This window comes from Zingiber officinale, chromosome 5B (genome assembly GCF_018446385.1).
Source record: "Zingiber officinale cultivar Zhangliang chromosome 5B, Zo_v1.1, whole genome shotgun sequence".
Taxonomy (NCBI): domain Eukaryota; kingdom Viridiplantae; phylum Streptophyta; class Magnoliopsida; order Zingiberales; family Zingiberaceae; genus Zingiber; species Zingiber officinale.
In genome coordinates, this window is record NC_055995.1 from 86,750,560 (window position 1) to 86,772,416 (window position 21,857).

At 35.8% G+C, this 21,857-nt stretch overlaps 1 protein-coding gene across 2 annotated transcripts; it reads right to left on the reverse strand.

The window, feature by feature from the left end:
* Window positions 1–137: 137 nt before the first annotated feature.
* Window positions 138–4,617, reverse strand: LOC121984827 (sm-like protein LSM8). 2 transcript variants are annotated; one of them, XM_042537969.1, is made up of 7 exons: window positions 4,476–4,612; window positions 2,943–2,966; window positions 1,103–1,182; window positions 888–928; window positions 715–789; window positions 563–615; window positions 138–477 (listed from the first exon to the last, which is right to left on the reverse strand). In XM_042537969.1, the coding sequence occupies exons 3-7, from the start codon at window positions 1,137–1,139 to the stop codon at window positions 387–389; spliced, it is 297 nt and encodes a 98-aa protein (XP_042393903.1). In that variant the 5' UTR covers window positions 1,140–1,182; window positions 2,943–2,966; window positions 4,476–4,612; the 3' UTR covers window positions 138–386. The 2 variants fall into 2 exon arrangements, with proteins under 2 accessions (XP_042393903.1, XP_042393902.1); XM_042537968.1 differs by having other exon boundaries at window positions 563–789; window positions 4,476–4,617.
* Window positions 4,618–21,857: the final 17,240 nt, after the last annotated feature.

The window sequence follows — 21,857 nt, forward strand, 5'->3', positions numbered from 1 at the left end:
TTCTATAAGATATAGAAACTAGAAACTAGTAATTGGTTTTTAATTGTACTTCTCACAGTGATAATTTGATGAAAGTAACATTTCAACGAATAAAACAAATGATGAGTATCAAACTAACGAAAGAAAAAAAAAACCACTAACATCAGCAAATAAGGTTATTTAAAGATGTTCAGAAGATGAATACTGATTCTTCAAGCTGATAAACAGCTGACATTTTCAATTGGCATAGCAAACACTCACGGTGAGTGTTGCTACACCTACACAACTAGGTTTCTGAAGAACAAAAAACATTCTACAAACATGCAAGAATCCCCTGATTTTTAAGAACTGCAGTGTATAGTTCAACATTAATATTGTGTGTGCATCAGCATCAATACTTCCACCATTTAATGTATTACAGGCGTAAGGGGATGTGCCTTAATTTTGGACAAGTCATTCACTAGATCCAGCTCTTCGTCCAACTCTCCAACAACGCTTCTGCAAAAAAAATTGTCAAAAAATAAGGATTTAGAAAGGCAATAAAAAGAATTTTTCAGGGGATAAACTCAGGAGCCATACATACATGTTATCCCCTCTTATAATATACAACCCGAGGGCGAGTTGTTGTACCCCTTCCTGCAAAATAATGGACAATAAGAACAAACAGAGGGGATTAAACGTTGAGATGGGCAAAAAAAAAAAAAAAATAACAGTAGAATATAATGAGTAACTTACCCTAGTGGAGTAAACTCTCTCATGTGATTCATCAAGGATGATATTTGTTGCCTGGTCAAAGCCTCTCAAAGTTCCCTAAACAAGGGACAAGTGATTAATAGATAACTAGGTGGTTAATATGAAAATCCACAAAGAATGTGCAAAAGGTAAAGGCTATAGCTATAGCAACTCACAACAATGATGCGCCCATCATTTGTGATGATTGAGATAGTTTCTGCACACGGGAATTCATTAGCTTGTCTCTTCTAAGATTCAGCGAATTATTTGAAGAAAAAAAGCTTGCATAAATAAAATAGGAGATTACAGCATCACAGTAATTTTAGAATTCATGATATACACAATACTTAGTCTAAACTGATTAAGTTTCAAAAGAGAACATTGTACATACGGTTTACCAATGACTCTAGGCCAGGACCGGTTGACATGTTACTGCTAGATTCTTGAATGTATTTATTCTACCACAGATCCCTGCAAATGATTATTGAAAGCAGGATAAGCACCAAAAAATAATATAAGAAATCAGCAGACAGCATGATATAATTACATATGTAATTACTAAAACTATAATTAAAACATCCAAACTGTAATCGTATGGAATACAGTCCACTGCATAAGTTTATGCAGTTTGCAAATGCTTTTTAAAATAATGAATATTAACTAATACTACAAAGATAATAGTTGAAGCATTATAATCTCTAAAACATCAAATAGCAAGATAAAATATGTTGAAATAATAATAACTATACATATTTGATTATTGTTCAGGTTTGATCTTTTTTTTATCAGAGTATTTTATGTACATTTAAAAACCTTTGAATATGTTGCTAAACACTAATCTATGTCTCAAGTGTGTGAATCTCTATTTCATTAATTGGAAAGGATTCCATGCCAGCGTGGCAATCTATCTGCAAAAGAAAATAATACAATTAAAGATACACAATGAGTAGCAGCACCCAGGCAGCTGTCAAGAAGCAACCAGGGTGGTGCTACAGTTCACCATCCCTACTACAAACAAGAGTGCAACTAACAACATCAACCATAGACCCTGTCAACAACCAACAAGAATGGAAATATAAGAATGACCATGCAACCTACCTACATGTCAAAGTATTTGGTAATGAATGTGTTCAAATGGGTTTTCCTGGTTACAAGCAGAGTGATCCTACATGCCCACAAAAATGTGGCACATGTCATGCTGTAGAGCCCAAACAATATTGCATCCAATAATCAACCATTAGATGATGCAAAATACTACAACCAACCCCACCTAGTGGAAAAAGGCTTGATTGTTGTTGTTGTTGTTGTAGATGATGCAAAATACTCCTGCACATAGGCACATACAACATCCACACTGAAGCCCACAAATTATCAATAGATTGTACGAACATCAGCCACCATTGTGGTCACACAAACAACCAATGCTCCAAACATTGCAACACTGGCATTAGCTTCAGCCTCCACCTTGTAACAGAATCGCTTTTCAACACCCAATAGAAACTATCTTATATAACATAGTACGGAGACATCTAGGAACACAACACCAGATCGATCTCTCCATTAACAGCTGAATTCAGGCAATTGACAATCAGCTCAACCTTCTCATAATCAACTTATGAGACAAAACATGTTTACGTTCCCGATTGATCAAGAAATATATTTTACCGCGTCGTGTTTGGACCTATGCAATGATGAACGGGATATATCTCAGTTTTTTTAGCTATCAGTTTTTTATAAATCGTTGTTGATTGATAGAGTTCTTTAGCTATCAGTTATATATTTTTCCGCGTCATGTTTGGACCTATGCAGTGATGAACGGAATAGATCTCAGTTTTTTAGCTATCAGCTTTTTATAAATTGTTGTTGATTGATAGAGTTCTTTAGCTATCAGAGTATGCTAAAATTCCCTCTCTTATTTTTTGATAATTTGCAAGATTATGTTGAATGCCTATTAGTTGTTCTGTATTTGAATTCAAACCTCCTTTTTTTAAAGCATATCTACAATAATCCTAATTGTTTGCTCAAAAGTCAATTGAACCAACCGATTGTTTTAAAGCTATCAGAATATTTACGATCCGATTTATTTTTATTTATGTTGCAAATTTCATCATATTGTTACAATAAATAAAGCTTCATACCAACTGTAGCAATTATATTCAAACAAGAGAAAACTTGATGAGAAACTCTTTTCAATAAATAAAGGATTGAAACGTTTGAGGTTGGAAGCTTACATTAGTTTCGTCCTCCATTGAGTTCTACAAAATGAAGCAGGAGTAATGTTAGGACTTGGAAAAAGTAGAGAAAGATTAGCTACAACATTGCAGCAATATAATAAGAATGAAGAGCATGGATGATCTTTGAACAGTAAAAGTTAGTAAAAGCAGCAAGCAAAGACAAATCATAAAATTCACAAAAACAAAATGCATGCCACAAAGCACACTTCTCAGACACTATATATGTTTCTCTAAGTGATGGAAGATGATTTGTGGATAATTATAAGGCAAAAGAACTCTTAAAACAATGTCAATTGCCAGCATCCATAGTTTTTATTCAAAACATAAGCAAATGAAACTTCAGATTTAATTTCCGAACTTAAATTCAAACATATAAATTATGACCCAAATTTTCAGGAATTATTTCATTTTCCAACAGGAATTTGCTCCAAATAAGCTACATGAAAATTGCTTAGATTCCATTTGAGATGTACAGCGATGATACAACATCTGCTAACCTCTAGGCGATAGCAAGATAAGCATTTAAGAGTATATATATATACTTCACAATTGCAAAATTGTTAAGACTGATTATTCTCAACTTCCTGTGACTATGGTGACTTTTGCACTAATTTGGCTATAAACATGCCAGTGTGATGCCTAGTTGACAAATTATTCAAATAACAGCAAGCAATAGATCTGGTCCCCATTATAGAGTCTAGACAGACACCACAATCAATCACAAAAATGACAGAATTAGGCAACAAGATGAAATCATGGTTCATTGGAGGTCAATGCATAAAACATAAATAATTATTTCAGTACAGATAAGTGGCTCAATAACTAATATATTGTGCTTGAGATGATGTATTTTCAGCTTCATCAGAGGAATTAGATGTAGAGAAGACAAAAAAAAAGTTGGCCCGTAGTCTCAACAATACTACATTCTTTTACATGTCTCAACATTATCATGTGTTAGTCCAAGCTATTTGGGATAACTACACGGTTCTTGTCTCTCCAATAAGCACTATTATCACAATGCAAACCATGTTAGTCCTTGGGCATCTAAAGAAGATTAAAGTGGCCATTTTCTTGAGCGAAAGATCAAATGACGAAGATGTATTAACCTTCCAAATAAATAAGATTAACCAATAATCATCATCTGGTTACGAGTGAGTAGAGTTAGAAAACGAAAATTTGCAAAGTAACTCGCTCATATATATGATATGTCAACCAGCTTGACCGAATCGCCTAACTCGGATAGCTAATTCACAGCATCCTTCCTACTCACAAAGTCTCATTCTACATCCAAAGTTTAAAATTTTCTCACGGCATAATGGTTCTCTTGCCATGTGTCGATTTTACTGGGTCGAGAATTCCATCCTATTTCTCCAGCAAGAATGCAAACGAAAAACCAACAAAATGGAAATTGGTAAAGCTTGCTCCTTTCAAGACTGAACCAAAATAGTATATGAACGAGGGTAGGGCAGCAGATTAAAGTTGCCAAAACTTCGCTAGAAAGTAAAATCGAAAGGGTAGAAAGGATGTGACCTGAAAAGGAAGTGGAGAGGGAGGTCAGCTCCGAGGAAGCGCGGTAGGACGACGGCCGCCCTAGGGTTACGACGTTCGTGGAGCAACACCGCGTGCGTGCGTTCGGGTGGGTGGTTCGGCGCAAAGTGACGATTTCCATCTGTTTTAAACTAGGGTTTTGAGACATGGACCATGGTACTATGGCTATGGGCTTTAAAGGCCTGCTCAATCCATTACATATCTGTAAAAATTTATTTCAGAAAACAAACTCAATAATTTTTCTTTTTTGAAAATTACTATTAAATTGATTACATTTGACTTTCTAGTATTTATTAAATTTAAACCAAGACTAGAGCATCTTGGGGGTGAGAAAAGATAGATAATTGCCTTCACTGTCCATTTACCAAACAAGAGATGGCATCTAAAATACTCTTATATTATCGAACATTTGACCGTTTAAAAATTAACATGCAACTTCTATAAGTGTTGAAACTAATTGTTAACTTCTAAAATTAGTTGCTAGTTTTTATAATAGTTATTGTATATTATTTTAATTTTTTTTCTAAGTAAAATTCTGATTAAAATAATATTTTAATAAATAAAATATTTGATGATGATTCCATAACACTCAGGGTACGTTTGGTTCGGGGTTATCCTTGATAATCTTGGTTATCCATCCAAAGTTATCAACAAAAACTCTGTTTAGTTTAGGTAATCAATGATTTCTGAGTAATGTTCGATGCCCGACACGTCAGCAAAAGGATCATGCAACCCGGAATCGGAAAACCTCAGAAAACTAGGGGGCATTTGGTACACGCATTTTCCATTTTTATTTTCTGGAAAACGCGCGTTTTCTGAAAAACAGTGTTTGGTTTGCGTTTTTCACGCGCATTTTCTAAAAAATATGCTATCGTTTTCTAGAAAAACAGAGAATGACAAAAAGTCGTTTTCTGTTTTCTAGAAAACGCGCGTTTTCCAGAAAATGAAAATGAAAACGGTGCAAACCAAACGCACCCTAAGGGTGCGTTTGGTATGCGCATTTTCCATTTTTATTTTCTGAAAAACGCGCGTTTTCTAGAAAACAGAAAACGACTTTTTGTCATTTTCTATTTTTCTAGAAAACGCTAGCTATTTTTATAGAAAACAAGTACGAAAAACGCAAATCAAACACCATTTTTCAGAAAATGCGCGTTTTCCAGAAAACGAAAATGGAAAACGCGTGTACCAAACGCACTCTAAGGTTTTTCTTGATTCCGGGGTTAACGAATTTTTTTTATCAAAACTACCCTCCGATAAGAAAAAATGTGAAAAAAAGAGAAAATTTACAAAAATATTTAAAAAAATTAAAATTTAAAATAAAATAAAAAATTTTAAAAAAAATTAAAAAATGGGAAAAAATTAAAAATTTTAAAAAGTAAAAATTTAAAATTTAAAAATTTTAAAATTAAAAAATTTTAAAAATAAAATTTTAAAATTAAAAATTTTAAATTTAAAAAATTAAAAAATTTAAAAATAAAAATTTTAAATTTAAAAAATTAAAAAATTAAAAAATTAATTTTTTTAAAAAATTAAAAATTAAAAATTAAAAATTAAAAAATTAAAAAATTAAAAAATTAAAAAACATTAAAAAATTAAAAAAATAAAAACCACACATAAAGACGTAAAAAAATATATAAGAAAAAAGAAAAAGTAAAAAATATTAAAAAAAAATGTAAAGTTAAATAATAATAATAATAAGTATGGTTGATTTTGTAACTGAGAGTAATACAGTAAAATATTAAACTAGAGTATTCATTAAAACTTTCAAACAAACAATTTTTTGTTGTATTACCTAGGTTAAACTAAACAACATTTGGTTATGTCTTATTCCTCATAACCTTAGTTATGTGATTACCTAGTAATCACATAACCAAGGTTATATATGATGACTTGAACCAAACGCACCATTATATTTCAAATGAACATTATCTGATCATGATTGATCGTGTCGAAATTACAATGACTTTATATTATTTTGATTTTGCTTCGAGTGATAACCTTATTAAAATAGCATTTCAATAAGTAAAATAATCGATGAGAACTCCATAACACTTATTATATTTTAAATGAACATTATTTAATCACGATCAAATACGTAGAAACTAGCATGTAATTTCTACATGTTGTAAAAGCTAGCATATAACTTTCACATCGTGTAGAAGCTAGTCTACATACTAGTTTTTACATGACTAGTAAAGGTATTTTGGATCGTTCACTTTAAATGAGACTATATATATATATATATATATATTACACCATTTTATCTGTGCCACTATGTGCGACTGAGACACATTGTCTGAAGGATCGTTACATACGTGAGTGGAGGTAAATCATGTGGTTTTAGAAAACTTATCTTTTTCTTTTGAAATCAAAAGTACGCAGTGGTATTAAACACAAAAATAGAAAGCAAAAACACAAGTATGCAAACTTGGTCGGTTTTACTTGGTTCAGAGCCTTCGGCGACTACTACTTTAAGACTCAGGTCTTGCAGACCTGTCGACGGGTAATCTACTTGTTAGAATGTATACTAAAAGCCTAGCTTTTGGTATAAACATTTATCTAGAAATAAGAATCACATTGGTCAAATGTCTACATTTATGATAAATGTAGTTGTTCAATTAATTTATATTGTAGATAACATAGTGTGTGGTGTCACACACAGAAGATTATGTTATCCGTTCCTTATAAATTATAAACAGTAGCTCACGACCAAGATGGAAAGGAACAAACCATTGGAAGATCGTAGTGTAATTATGCATTAGTTTATCTTAACTATATAATTACACTAGTACACTTAGAGTGTATTGAGTAGGACCATTTGAGGTCGTTCCTTTTATACTGACTTTATGAAGGAACAAAGACCTCAGTTATTATGGAAGTGTGTGCTCTTAATCCTAATATAATAACAAGCACATATATTTGATATTTATTTCTTTAATTTATCAATGGGTGAGATTTAGTTCGATAAATCAATAAGCCTGATAAGTTGGGAAATGATATCACTTATAGTGTGTGTTGTTGATTATAGAAGGAAACTGTGTCCTAGTGATCTAGGTTGAGAATGTCCCCAAGAGGAGCTCATAAGGATTGTCATGTTAAACCCTGCAGGTGGACTTAGTCCGACATGACGATAAAGTTGAGTGGTACTACTCTTGGAGCTAGATATTAATTAAGTGAGTTGTCAGTAACTTACTTAATTAGTGGACATTCGACATCTTAAACACAGGGAGACTAACACACTCATAATAAGAAGGAGCCCAAAATGTAATTTGGGATTGGTGTGGTAGTTCAATAATAGTTCTCTAGTGGAATGAATTATTATTGATAAAATTAAGTTGTGTGTTCGGGGCGAACACGGGATGCTTAATTTTATCGGGAGACCAAAATCAATTCCTCCTCTCGGTCCCTATCATAGCCTCTTAATTATAGAGTACTATATCCACCTATACCCACCTTCTTACCCATCCCATAGGGGCCGGCCAAGCTAGCTTGGAGACCAAGCTAGGGCCGGCCAAAGTGTGGTTCATGGGTGCTTCAAGGTGGCCGGCCCTAGCTTGGGTTCAAGCTTGGTGTGGCCGGCTCAAATTAAAATAAAAGGATTTTTATTTTAAAATTTTTCTTATGTGGTTAATGTGATTTAAAAGAGAGTTTAAAAATTTAAATCTTTCCTTTTATAAGATTCTACAAAAGATTAAGAGAAGAGCTAAATCTCTTTCCTTATTTGTAGATTAAAAGGTTGATTTTAATTTTGGTAAAAACTTTCCTTTTTAATCATGTTCATGATTTAAAAGAAAGTTTAAAAATTAAAAATTTTCTTTTATTAGTTTCTACAAAAGATTCTGAAAAGATTTGATATCTTTCCTTATTTGTAGATTGAAAAGAGATTTTAATTTTTAGAGATAACTTTCCTTTTTGGAAATTATCCACATGTTTAAAAGAAAAATTTTAATTTATAAAATTTACTTTTTATTAACCAATCATGAAGGGATAAAAATTATTGGAAAAATTTTATAAATTTCCGGAAGCAAATAAGGAAGTTTTAATTTGTATTTAAAATTTTATTTGCTTGGAGATTTGTATATGGCCGGCCATTGTAAATTGAGAAGAGAAAAAATTATTTTTAATTAAATAAATTTTTCCTTTTCATGGCAAAAGAATTAAGGAAGTTTTTATTTAAATTTCCTTATTTGCCAAGACCAAGGATTATAAAAGAGGGGGTAGAGGTGTCTTCATGTGTGAACGACTCTATTATTTTTCTCCCTCTTTTCTTCCTTGGTGTGGCCGGCCCTTCCCCTTCTCTTCTCTCCATCCTTGTGGCCGAACCTCTCTTCCTCCTTGGAGATCAAGTGGTGGCCGGATTTTAGCTTGGAGAAGAAGGAGAGAAAGCTTACATCCCTTGGAGCTTGGTTGGTGGAAAAAGATCTTCATCTTTTGGAAGCATTGTGCTTGGCCGAAACTTGAAGAAAGGAGAAGAAGGTGCTTTGGTGGTTTCTCATCTCGGAAGATCGTTGCCCACACAACGTCCGAGGTTAGAAGAGGAATATGGTAGAAGATCAAGAGGTCTTTCTAAAAGGTATAACTAGTATTTTTCCTTTCCGCATCATACTAGTTATTTTAGGAAATAATACTAAATACAAGAGGCATACGATTCTAGTATTTCGAATTTATTTTCGATGTTGTGTTCTTTTATTTTTTCTTTTCCTTGTGATTTGATTGTTCTTTTCGGTTGACCTAAAGTTATTTAAGGAAATTAAATATTAACTTTCCTTAAAAGGCTTTGTTTAGTCGGTGGTGGTTGTTCCCATATCCAAGAAGGTCATGTGCCTCGCAACGTCAGTAATGGGAGCCAATTTTGGAAACTAATATTTAATGAAATTAATAACCTAGGTGATTTGGATCGAACGTGTTAAGTTCCGCAGGAGATCCGAGTCTAAACCTAAAAGAACAAATAAATTAAACTTAGGATCAAACGTGTTAAGTTCCGCAGGCGATCCGAGTTTAATTTAAAAGAACACATGGTAGCTAGGAAAAGGTTCAGACCTTTGTACAAAATTTTTGTACAGTGGAACCATTAGGTTTTCCGAGTAGCAACCAACACTACTAAAGATCTCTTCCAAAACCACTGGAAGAGAGGATCGAGTACAATAAAAGGAAAAGGAAAAGTGTAACAAGCTACACTTTCCTTTAAGTAGTAATTAAGTACACAAGGAAAACTTCATTACCCAACATTTGTAGTTTTAATAGATCGAGCTCGGTGTTGGACGACTTCTTGGCGGCAATCGGGCACAGTAGTGTCATAGTAGAGCAGCAGCACAAAGTCAGAGCAATCGGAACGTCGAATGAATGCGTAAAATGTAGATCCGCTACATTAACGACCCCCCTAATGTCAACCCCCACGGATATAGAGGGAGGTACATGCAGGTACATAGGTGTAAGGCGCATGGTTAGGTAAACCCCATGTTGTCAGTTCCTGAGAATCAACCCCTGACTATTACGCCAGAGATGTCATGTGTCTACCGTCTGTACTATGCCCTGGGAGCTACACAAGCATAAAAGCTTGTAGAAGAGTTGTGTAAAGCCTTGGTCGAATAGCCATTTTAAAGGGGATGGAAGGGACCTTCAACACCATTGAAGGCGCCTTCAATACCAACTCTTATCCCCTCAAAAATCGGCTCTTATTATCGCCAAGGTCTTTTGGTTATTTAACTGAAGGTGTCTTCCAAGCCCTCGAAGGCGCCTTCCATAGCCCTGTTCACCCGAGGCATTTGTGCTCCTTTCACCTTATAAAATGTGTTAGTCCAACAAAATATAGTATACCCTGTAAGATAAAGTTAGCACAATAAAATTAAGTTGTTTAGTAATTAGATCCCGTTTCTCCGAGACTAGGATCTAGTCAGGGTCTCAATTTAGGTTTCTGAAATAGACTTAAATTAGACTGTGCCTAAAGTCCTCAAATGAGACTCGTCCTCACTGTAACACTCTCCTCCAGTATCTTACTTACTATGTAGAATCGCTTGACTCCTTACAGTCCACCCAGTTTTCCCGCTAGTTGTCAGATTCACAGACCCAACTGGACTTCTTCTAACTATCAGGTTCTGTAAATCTAGTCGAACTTTCCATCAGATATCATATCACTCCTTGACCTATCTGAACTTCTACACCAACTATCAGGTCCTCCAGATCTAGCTAGATTTCAGCTTAGTGTTAGACCAGTCAAATCCTGCACACTTGGTAGAAATGGTTAGATCACAACATATCTAACTTTAATCCATTTGTCATTTATCAAAACTTAGGTTTGATCATTGATGTCAACTGCACCAACACTATCCACATGACATCATTGATTGGACATTGCACGTGGGCAACATGTCTCAGTCGCGCAGACCAGTGCATATATGGGAGTGTGTGTGTGTGTATATATATATACAATTTTGATATGACGCTCACCTTATGTCATACACCCCATGAGCACCTAAAATATTTTTTTTATTTAAAAATTTTATTTTTGCTTAATACTATAACTCAATCCCTGAACCCTAAAGGCAAAACCCTATATATATACAATAATGCACACCTTGTGAGCACCTTATGTAATTTTTGGGCTTTAATTTCTTTAGCTTTAATACTATAGTCTAAACATCAAATCCTAAAGAGTAAACCTTAAAATCTAAATCCTAAGTTCTAAAAAAAATAAAATAATAAAATTTTACATATGGTGCTCACAGGGGTGCACCATTTGGTACGTAAGCTAATATGGATGACAATTTCGTCCGAATATTTGACCCTAATGGAGGAGATTATGGAGGGATTGCCAATATCCGACCCGAATACCTATATGGAGGGACCTATATATATATGTCCTCATTAGGTAGGCTAGAGGGATGGTGAATAGTTCTAAAAATAAATTAGAAGAATCTCTTGCTTTCTAACTTAGCAAGGATACAATATTAGTTAAGCACAAATAATTAATATAGAAGAAATAACTAAAAGTAAGAATGCTAAGGAATTTACTTGGTTACAACATAGGTGATTGTTAATCTAAGACAGTTTAAATCTTACTAAAGATCTTCCTGAAGGTCAAGTAACCTCTTACAATTTTTAAAAGCTTAGACATTGCTAGGAAAAGTAGTACAATGATTGTTAAATAATTCCTATCTCCAAGGCGCATTTTATATCCTTCTGAAAAAAGTTACTATTGTTTAGAGACGCCTCTAAAGCCATCAAAAGCGCCTCCAAGTGGATAAAGCTTCATCCACATTCCAACGGTCAGCTAACAACTTCAACTGGTTAGAAGTGATTTCAATGTGATTGAAGGCTCCTTCATGCCTATTGCTAAGGCACCTTCGCGCTTGCTGGAGGCGCCTTCATGCCTTTTCATTTGAGGCGCCTTAGGCACATTGAAGGCACCTCGAATCCTGAATGTGGTAGCTTCGCTGTTGAAGCTTGAGATGCCTCCAACGCCATTAGAGGCGCCTCTAGCATTTTTTATGAAGGCAGCTGGCCAATCATGGTTTTTATTATAGATACACATGAGATTGTCTAGTTCCATCGGTATATTCTTGGAAGGGCAAAGTTCTTATATAGCTCTATGATTCTAATATATTCATATATCTAAACTTCTAATACAATAAGTATGGTTATAAATTTTGAATCAATGAAGTTACAGTAAAATTTAACAGCTTACAACAAGTATGTGTCCTAATCTTTTCAGCATTGGAGTTTGATTTTCCTCAAGCTCCTGTGGCTTGGGCTTTTGAGAGAACATCATACCTATGACCTTCATCTATGGGGTCATGTGGTCATATATAGCCTTACACCAATTATAACTATCTAAATTTTTAAAGTCATCTACACAATTAAGTAGTGAATTTACTAGTAGTCTAGATATACTATTAGTAGTAGTAAATAACTCGCATAAAAAAAAATACAAAATAACAAGTTGATAAAATAAAATATCATATTCAAGAGATGGTTTTGGTTATTTTCTAATGTTGATTATCTTGTTCTTTACTTCATTCTTTGAGCAATACTGATTTATAAAATGTTGAAGGTAGAGTTGGGTGGAGGAGGCATCCAAATGCAAAAGGGCTTCATCTCATGATCTAGAAGTCCTAGAAGCAGTGCAACATCTCTTCTTGTAAATATAATCTTCTGATTTTGAAAGATGAAATATTTAGCATGATAGTCCCATTTGTCAAACAGATTTTGTACAAGGCCTTTGATGTTTACATTTTGCAGTATGTCCAGGGCCCAGGTAAATGAGCTTCTACTTATCAATTCCATTTGTTGCTCATTTGGTTGTAGTGATAATATGAATGACTTAAACTGGGGAACGTTACTTTTCCATTATAATTTTTATGATGTGCATGAGAAGTAGCTTCTAAGGGTAATTGACCACTAGACGTCATTTAATTCTATAAACAAATACTTAATATTAAGCACTAGGCGTCATTACGATGTTAGTTTTGAATAATAAAATGAATGCAACATCTGCTATGGAACCATAGTTACTACAATATGGTTAGATCAAAATGTTGTATCAGATATAGAATAATAGCTACTACGACGTTCTTATAAGACCACAAACAAGAATGTTGTAGCAGTTACGGTTCTATAGCTGCTACAACATTGTATCTGCTACAAAATTGTAGCATTTGGATGGAATGACAAGATGTTTAGGGCACTTACATGGGGAAAACACGTTGCAAATGAACAACAATAGGCAGACTAGGCAAGGTGATGCGACACCAAGGGAGTTGATCAGCGAGACGGTGATTGACGAACAAGGTGATCGGTGACTTTGAATAGTCGCGACACTGATGGAAATAAGGGTGTTTGAAGGAGTTCAAAATGTTTAGGGTTTTGAGAGGGAAAGGGTTTTATTTTAATTGTGACGGAACGCTGCCAACAGAAAAATAATTAAATATATTGACAAAGAACTATAATGAAAATTCAGCACGCCTCTTGCTGTATATATATATATATATATATATATATGTTGCTTGACACCTCTTGCGTGACTGTGAGCGATGCGCTTACGTGGCATTGCCGACATGATTTATTTACATTATTAAATTTCTTTTATTCTCTTTTCCCTTCCGCCCTCTATTCAAAACCTATGGCTTGGTTTTTAATCTCTTGACATTCTCAAATCTAAATTTCCCTCCCTGTCCCTCCTTCCTTCGCCACCTTCTTCTGTCGCTCTCGCAAATGAGAGGCAAGCTAAGCATAACTTACAACCAAATGTTTATTCTCGAGCTAGTTGAAAGCTTCCCAAACTGCCACCATAAACAAAGCCGATGTTATACATTGCTTATCACTCCTCTCCATTATAAGTTTTTAATCTCTTGACCTTCCCAAATCTTGCTCTTGCTCCTTCCTTCACCGTCATCTTCTATCACTCTCACTCCTGCTGGCAGGCAAAGCAAAGGAGAGACAATCTAAGCACAACTTACAGCCACATGCTTGTTCTCGAGTTGGTTCGAAGCTCCCAAAACTGCCACCTCAAACAAAGCTGATGATACACGTTATTTAGCACCCCTCTCCATTCTCAATCGTAAGCCTTTCCACTCCACTGTTTATTTTTCAGCACTGTACAATATTTTTTATTAAGATTTATTTTACAACATATAAGTCTTAGCTGTTATAACGTGTAACAGCTATTTGGACAGTCAACTACTTAGCTACCATAAAGTGTAGCAGCTAATTGTACATGTAACTGCTATAATATGTAGCAGCTACTTAGACAGTTAACTGCCACAATGTACAAGCCCTAAGCAACTACTTGGATAGTTGTTAGCTACTACAACAGTTACTTGGATAGTTAACTATCACAACGATGAAGTACAATATTTTTTTGATAAATTGCAAATTTTTTATTTATAAAGTTTATAGGAAATTTGCCAAACATAATTTCTTATATTTTATAACCAATGGTAAGTCATTTTATTTTGAGTTGTAATTGCCTCTAATCCTAATATATTGTTTATCCGTGATTACACATGATCTATTTAATATATATATAAAATATACGTTGTCTTTATTATGTGTTAGCCGGGTGTTTATGATACCTGGATGAAGTATCTACACAAGTTAATCATGTTAAGGGTACTATACACAAGTCCTTTGAGAGTAAAGAAGAAGCAAAAAGAGCTTTTGAAGCCTATAACATACAATCTTACAATGTTAATAATCTTTTTTGATGAATTTAATTTTTTTGGTTATATAATTTGTAGGAAACTTGACAATTTAAGTTGTTTCAATTTCCCACAATTGATTTGATGGTAAGTTGTTTCAATCTAAGTTGTAATTCTCTCTAATTCTAATATATTATTAGGATTTATGCTATAGCATACAACCCTAACTGCTACAACGTTTAGCAACTACTTGGACAGTTAGCTGCCACAATGTGTAGCAGCTATTTAGACAATTAGTTGGTATAACATGTAGCAGTTACTTGGACAGTTAGCTGCCACAATATGTAATAGCTACTTAGATAATTAACTGTTATAACATGTAGCAGCTACTTAGACAGTCCAAATAACTTTTTCTTACCTTTTTTGATTTTATAATTTGTAGGAAACTTGTCAAACATTATTTCTCATAATTCATTCGATAGTAAGTCATTTCAATTGAAGATGTAATTACCTCTAATCATAATATATTATTTATATGTGATTCTAAATGATCTATTTAATATAGGGGAAACATATATTATCTTTATTGGGCGTCAGCCGAGTGTTTATGATACTTGGATAGAAGCATCTACATAAGTTAATCGTTTTAAGGACACTATACACCAGTTCTTCGAGAATAAAGAGGATGTAATAAGAGTTTTTAAAGCACACTTTGATAAAAATCTAGCACTTACCTTCTGTACATCGAGAGGAAAAAAAAAGTTTATGTGCATCTCCAAATATAGTATCAAATTTAAACTTAGAGAGAAAAGTATCAAAGACTGAAAAATTTAGAAAACTGAAAGATGCATTGGAAGAGATAGAGCAATAGTTATATTCTCTACAAATTAGTGATAAAGAATAGATATGGTATTTGAAGTTGTAGTGTTTATAGGTCTTCTGGCTTTAAATCTTCCACGATGTATTAATTCCTAAACAAATTAGTTATAAAAAAAAGACATTTATATTTGTCTTGTTGTCAACTTTTACATCCTGTATTATAGTTTGCGTGTTTGATACATTTTAATGTATTATGAATAAAGTTGTATTTCGCTTTCACGTTGTAGCAGCTACCCGACAGTGGTTGTCGGGTAGCTGCTACAGTGTAAAAGTGAAATTATATTGTGTGATTATCCTTTTGTCCTCATAGTTCTACCCAAATTCATAACTCCTACATCGGACATGTGAGTAAATATTTTGAAACATTCTCATTTAAGACCCGATGGTTAGTAATACTACAAAAGTAGACTGCGCTCGTCTTATATCTTGTAGTTTGGTCATTAAATTTTGAAGCTGGAGGGGCTAATTGGAGAATCTCTTTAACTCCTTGACACATGAAACTATACAATGATGTTTATGTTGGGATCGGAGCGCAACGGAAGGCATATACTAAATCATGGATCTCTTCGTGGTACATATAGTTTTACACAAAAATAACATAAAAACATACCTCATGTCCTTGATAGGCATGAATGATATCACAGACAGATAAGAGCCCAACGTGTGACTCCTCTAGCGGTATCAATGCACACTAGATCACGAACTTGACATGATGCGTTAGGTGCTAGCCACTTGGATCGACAAAGCCTTAGAAGCACTACTGATCTCTTCCGATAGAAGAAAGTGAAGAAAAAGTCGACAAGGGAGAAATGGAGAGAAGAAATTCATCGCTTGAATCTTTCCAAGGATGGCTACTTATAGCCTCCAAGGAATACGAAGAGTTAAGGTCTCCATTAATTCTTCATTAATGATCTCCATTAATTAGGAAGATGAAGAGTTATGACCTCCATAAATTCTTCATTTATGACCTTCATTATGATGACTATTCGAATTCTCCATTAATCATTATTATGATGACTCTCCGAATTTTCCATTAATCATCATGATTATGGCTATTCGAATTCTCTCTTCTTTGGATCAAATAAATTCATATTTGATCTTGATCTCGGCTAACTTCCAATATTTCAAAATTCATTAATAATCTAATTAATTCTTATTTTGAAATAATCAATTGATTAATTTTAGAATCCACTAAAATAATCAATTATAGATAATGTTCATGTCTACGTGTTATACGTGTGACCCTCTAGGTTTTATACATGAAGGTAGTGTAAATTCATACATAGACAAAGGTAACCATCTAACAATAGTTTTTAGTCATCCAACTTGATAAAATTAATATCAGTCATAAACTATAAACCACCCAGAATCGATTACTGTGCAATTCAGTCTCTTCATCTAAGCGTACATCCCAATTAATTCGGTACAGTATGCATCATTACCAAATTAATTATTTTACTTGATTTTCAAGATATAATAGACACCTCTTGAATGATAAATCATTCCTCCCATGACCATGGATTTCGAGACACTAATATCTCTATCAAGCGGTCAGGATGTTAACTCCTAATCCAAGAGGGCGATAAATCTTCTATTGACTCAACACTATTCTTTCTACGATTTGGCATACTCAGCGTTGATCTAAATATCTATGCCCCTTCTAGATATCTAACCGATCAAGGATTGTTTTCATATTAATATACCAATTAATCTATGGGACTTTATCATTAATAATATACGTACAGAAAAGTAAATAATTAATGATAAATAATTACCTTAGGAAATAATTATCCATAAAATACATAAGGAGTGTCTTGGCACATAAGTGCACACACTAACAATCTTCCACTTGAACTATTGTCAAATTCTATGGACTCTTAATCCTAGGCTGCTCACATGGGTCTCATGTCTTTATAGAGGTAAGACCTTTATGAGTGGGTCTGCGATGTTCTCGCTAGTATTTACTCTGCTAACCAACACATCACCCCTCTGAACAATCTCTCTAAGGATGTGATATTTCCTTAGTGCATGCTTGGATCATTGGTGAGACCTTGGCTCTTTTTCCTGCGTTATGGTCGTATTATTGTCACAATATAGCACAACTGGATCAACAATGCTAGGAACCACTTCAAGCTCTGCTATGAAGTTCTTGATCCACACAGCTTCCATTGCTACCTCTAAAGTTGCTATGTACTCAGACTCAGCTATTGAATCTGCAACTACTATCTCCTACTTGGAACTCCTCCAACAAATAGCTACACCATTCAAACAAAACACATAACCTTGTTGCGACTTCAGATCATCCCGATATGTCTGAAAATTGGCGTCAGTATATCCTCTAACTGTTGGTGCAACGTTAGGTCAAGGTTGACCTGGTTGACCTGACTCGAGTTGTATTTTGATGTTTGACGAGAATAGAAAAGTTCTATTCTGATGTTTGACGAGAATAGAAAAGTTCTATTTTGATGTTTGACGAGAATAGAAAAGTTCTATTTTGATGTTTGACGAGAATAGAAAAGTTGTATTCTGATGTTTGACAGAATACAAACTTGGGAGATTGTGGGTGCAATCTTTGGTCAAGGTTGACCTGGTTGACCCGAGGTGAGTCGACCTGATTCGGGAAATCCTGGTAAGTGAAACCAGGTGAAAGTTCTGGTGAGTGAAGCCAGGCAAGGGAAATCCAGATAGGTCAAGGTTGACCAGACATCTGGTGAAAAGTCCAAGTATGGAGACTTGGCACGAGAAAAGTCCAAGTATGGAGACTTGGCACAGAAAAGTCCAAGTATGGAGACTTGGCACGGGAAAAGTCCAAGTATGGAGACTTGGCACGGAAAAGTCCAAGCAGGGAGCTTGGTACGGGAAAAGTCCAAGTATGGAAACTTGGCATGGGAAGTCGGAGAGGGCTTGGTAGCTCGTTCTCCGGACTAGGTCAGAGAGGACTCGGAAGCTCGTTCTCTGGACCGGACGTGGAAGTCAGAGAGGGCTCGGTAGCTCGTTCTCCGGACTAGGTCAGAGAGGGCTCGGGAGCTCGTTCTCTGGACCGGATGAAGTCGGAGAGGGCTCGGTAGCTCGTTCTCCAGACTAGGTCAGAGATGGCTCGGTAGCTCGTTCTCTGGACCGGATGGAGTCGGAGAGGGCTCGGTAGCTCGTTCTCCAGACTAGGTCAGAGAGGGCTCGGTAGCTCGTTCTTTAGACCGGACGAAGTCGGAGAGGGCTCGGTAGCTCGTTCTCCGGACTAGGTAGGGTTTAGGACCGAGTTTAAACCGGATCGGTCCGTGACCGATCCGATATTGGTTGATCGATCGGTCTAGTGACCGATCGGAACCAAACAAAGGTGTTTTATGAATTAACCGACGGTCCGGTGACCGATCGAAGAAGATCGGGAGAAGATAGAGGGGGATCGGCGTCCGATCGATCCATGGACCGATCGGTCCACGGATCGATCAGAGACGAGGCCAACTCTCTGAGAGATGGGGACCGATCAGCCTAAGGCCCGATCAGTCCCAAGACCGATCGAACACCTCGGACCGATCAGGAGTGTGCCTGATCGGTCCAGGCCCTAGCCGTTGCGACACAACGGCTAGATCTCTGTGTCTTCTTTCTTCGCAGGTTCAGGATATAAAAGAAGTTGGAGGGCCTCTACAGTGCTTCTAGTTCTTCTTCTTCTTCTTGCTGAGTTTCTGTTCCTACTTACTGCTATTTTGAGCTTTGCTGAGCTCTCAGTTTGCTGAAGCTTCGCGTGAGCTTCGTGCTAGTTTTCTAGCTGCTGGAGCCGTGAAGCTGCTGCTTCATCAACGGACTCCGACGAGAAGGCAAGCAAGTGTGTTTACAATCTCTATTGTTCTTGTTTGCTTCCTCTATTGTTGTACTCCTCTGTTTTGCTGTTGCAAAGACTTTATGGTGAGGTTTCTCCACCCAGAAGGAGTTCATATTAGCCGGTTATCCGGGGTTTCATCCACCGACGGATTGATAGGCTTCGTCCACCTTACGGACACGCCGAGGAGTAGGAGTATCATCTCCGAACCTCGTTACATCGCTGCGTCTAAGGTTTGATCTTCTCGTTCTCATTTCTGTTGTTATTTTTCCGCTGCGCTAACTTGATTTGTAGAAAGAAACGCAAAATTGGGGTCGGCTATTCACACCCCCCCTCTCTAGCCGCATCCGAAGGTCCTAACAAGTGGTATCAGAGCAAGGTTGCTCTTCGTCGGATTAACACCCGGGGGAGCACAAGCTAGAGAATGGATCGACTCGGAGAAGACATCACGATTCCACCCTTCTACGAGTGCAACGACTTCGCGTATTGGAAGGTAAGAATGAAGTGTTTTCTTATGACTAACCTAGCAAATTGGAATTGTGTACAAGTAGGTTTTATTCCTCCGGTGGATAGAAAGGGAGAACTTCTCAAGAAAAAGAAGTGGACAAAAGAACAAATCCACCAATCCACAATCAACGACGAGGTAACGAAAATCCTTGAAATTTCATTACCTAGTGATATCTTGTGTAAAATAGGTGGATGCCACAATGCCAAGGAGTTGTGGAACAACTTGGCTAAGTTCCATGAGGAGAGCTCCAATTCAAGTCATGAAGAGGAGTCAAGTGAGCCAAGTAGCTCACATCATGGAGGTAAGGAATTAGAAGTTGAGGGCTACTCAACATCTATGGAAGAAGAGGAGGAGAGTTCTTCTTCAAGATTGGTGCAAGAAGAAGCTTCTACCTCCGGAAGGGATGAAGAAGAGAGCTTACATCCATCCTCAACCCTAGGTAACTCAAGCGATTTAATTTCAAGTAAATTACATATAATGTGCTTTGAGTGTAGGGAATATGGGCATTACAAGAGTAAATGTCCAAAGAGGATTAGGAAGACTCCACCGGCACCAAAGGTCAAGGAAGCCGGAGTCCAGAAACACAAGAGCAAGGAGCACGTGGTGTGCTTCCAATGCAAGCGAAGGGGACATTATAGAAGTCAATGTCCGAGGGGGAGGCAACCTCACAAGGACAAGAGACCAAGCACATCTATAGGGGGAGCTAAGGCAAACCCTAAGGTATTCTTTAAGGCACATTCTTGCAATCCTTATAAGACACATGCTAGTAATTTTATTGCAATTGTCAATAATGATAAGCATGATAATCTTAGAAACCGATACATGTGCTTAGGTGCAAAACATGTTAGCCTAGACAAGAACAATACTAGAAATGCCAACCCTAGGACTAACTCATCTAAGGTTAAGGAAAACCTAGGTAGGAATCCCAAAATAACTAGACATATGCCTAGGTATACCTCAAAGAAAAATGACAAATTAAAACTTGAGGTATTAGAAAAGGAAAATCAAGTCTTGAGGTCAAGACTTGACACTTTAGAAAAGACCCTTAAGAATTTGGAGAAATCATCTTTAGGGCCTAAGGGTTAAAAGAAAAAGTCCAAGGACATGAGAGGTTTGAGTCACAAACCTAAGTCTCAAGTGGTCAAGCCCACTTATCATAATGTTCCATTCGATTATGGAACAAGACCTAGGGCTAGGAAGACCATCACCAAGGTCACAAGGGGAGTCACCCCTAGAGTTGATCTTGATGAGTCCCAAATGGCCAAGGCTTTAAAGCCTAAGAGGGTCATTAGGAGGGTTGCTAGGGAAGTCATCCCTAGTGAATATTTAGTAAACCCAATGAGCTCAAATAGGTATTGGGTTCCTAGGAGCGTGATTCCATCACGCTAGATGGTTTAGGGTGTGCCAACCTTACTTGAATAGGTAGTTAACCTAATCATAGCAAAAGGTGGCACTTTAGGAATTTTCAAGGTGTAATCAAGCCTTGAAAATGAAATGGAAAGTTATTCCTAAGATGATTAGCATGTGCCAACCATATTCAAGGAATTCTCTAGGGTCAATCTAATTGGCACATAGTGATCTAAAAATCTTTAGTATATGATTTTAGGTCTATTACACTTAGGAATATGGAATTTATGGCAAAATGATCAAAATTATCAAAAATGACAACTAAGGCTAGAATTAGGTATTTTCTATACCTCTATATATTATTTGCCATGTATTATTTGCCATATGCCATGTCATGACATCATATTTAATTTATTATCATTTGAAATATCATGATAATACTTAGGTTAGCTATATGTCATGCCTTATTTAAATTTCATACTTTATGGCATGACATCATGACATTGGCACATATGTTCACTTATGATATTATTTTATGGCATGTCATCATCTCTTGTATTTATGATCAATTAAATTGATTTAAGGATAAAAAAACTCAATTTGATATGGAAATCAAATTGTTGTTTAGAAAATGCATGAGAACTTAGCTTAAGATGACCTAAACTCATATCTCACATCAA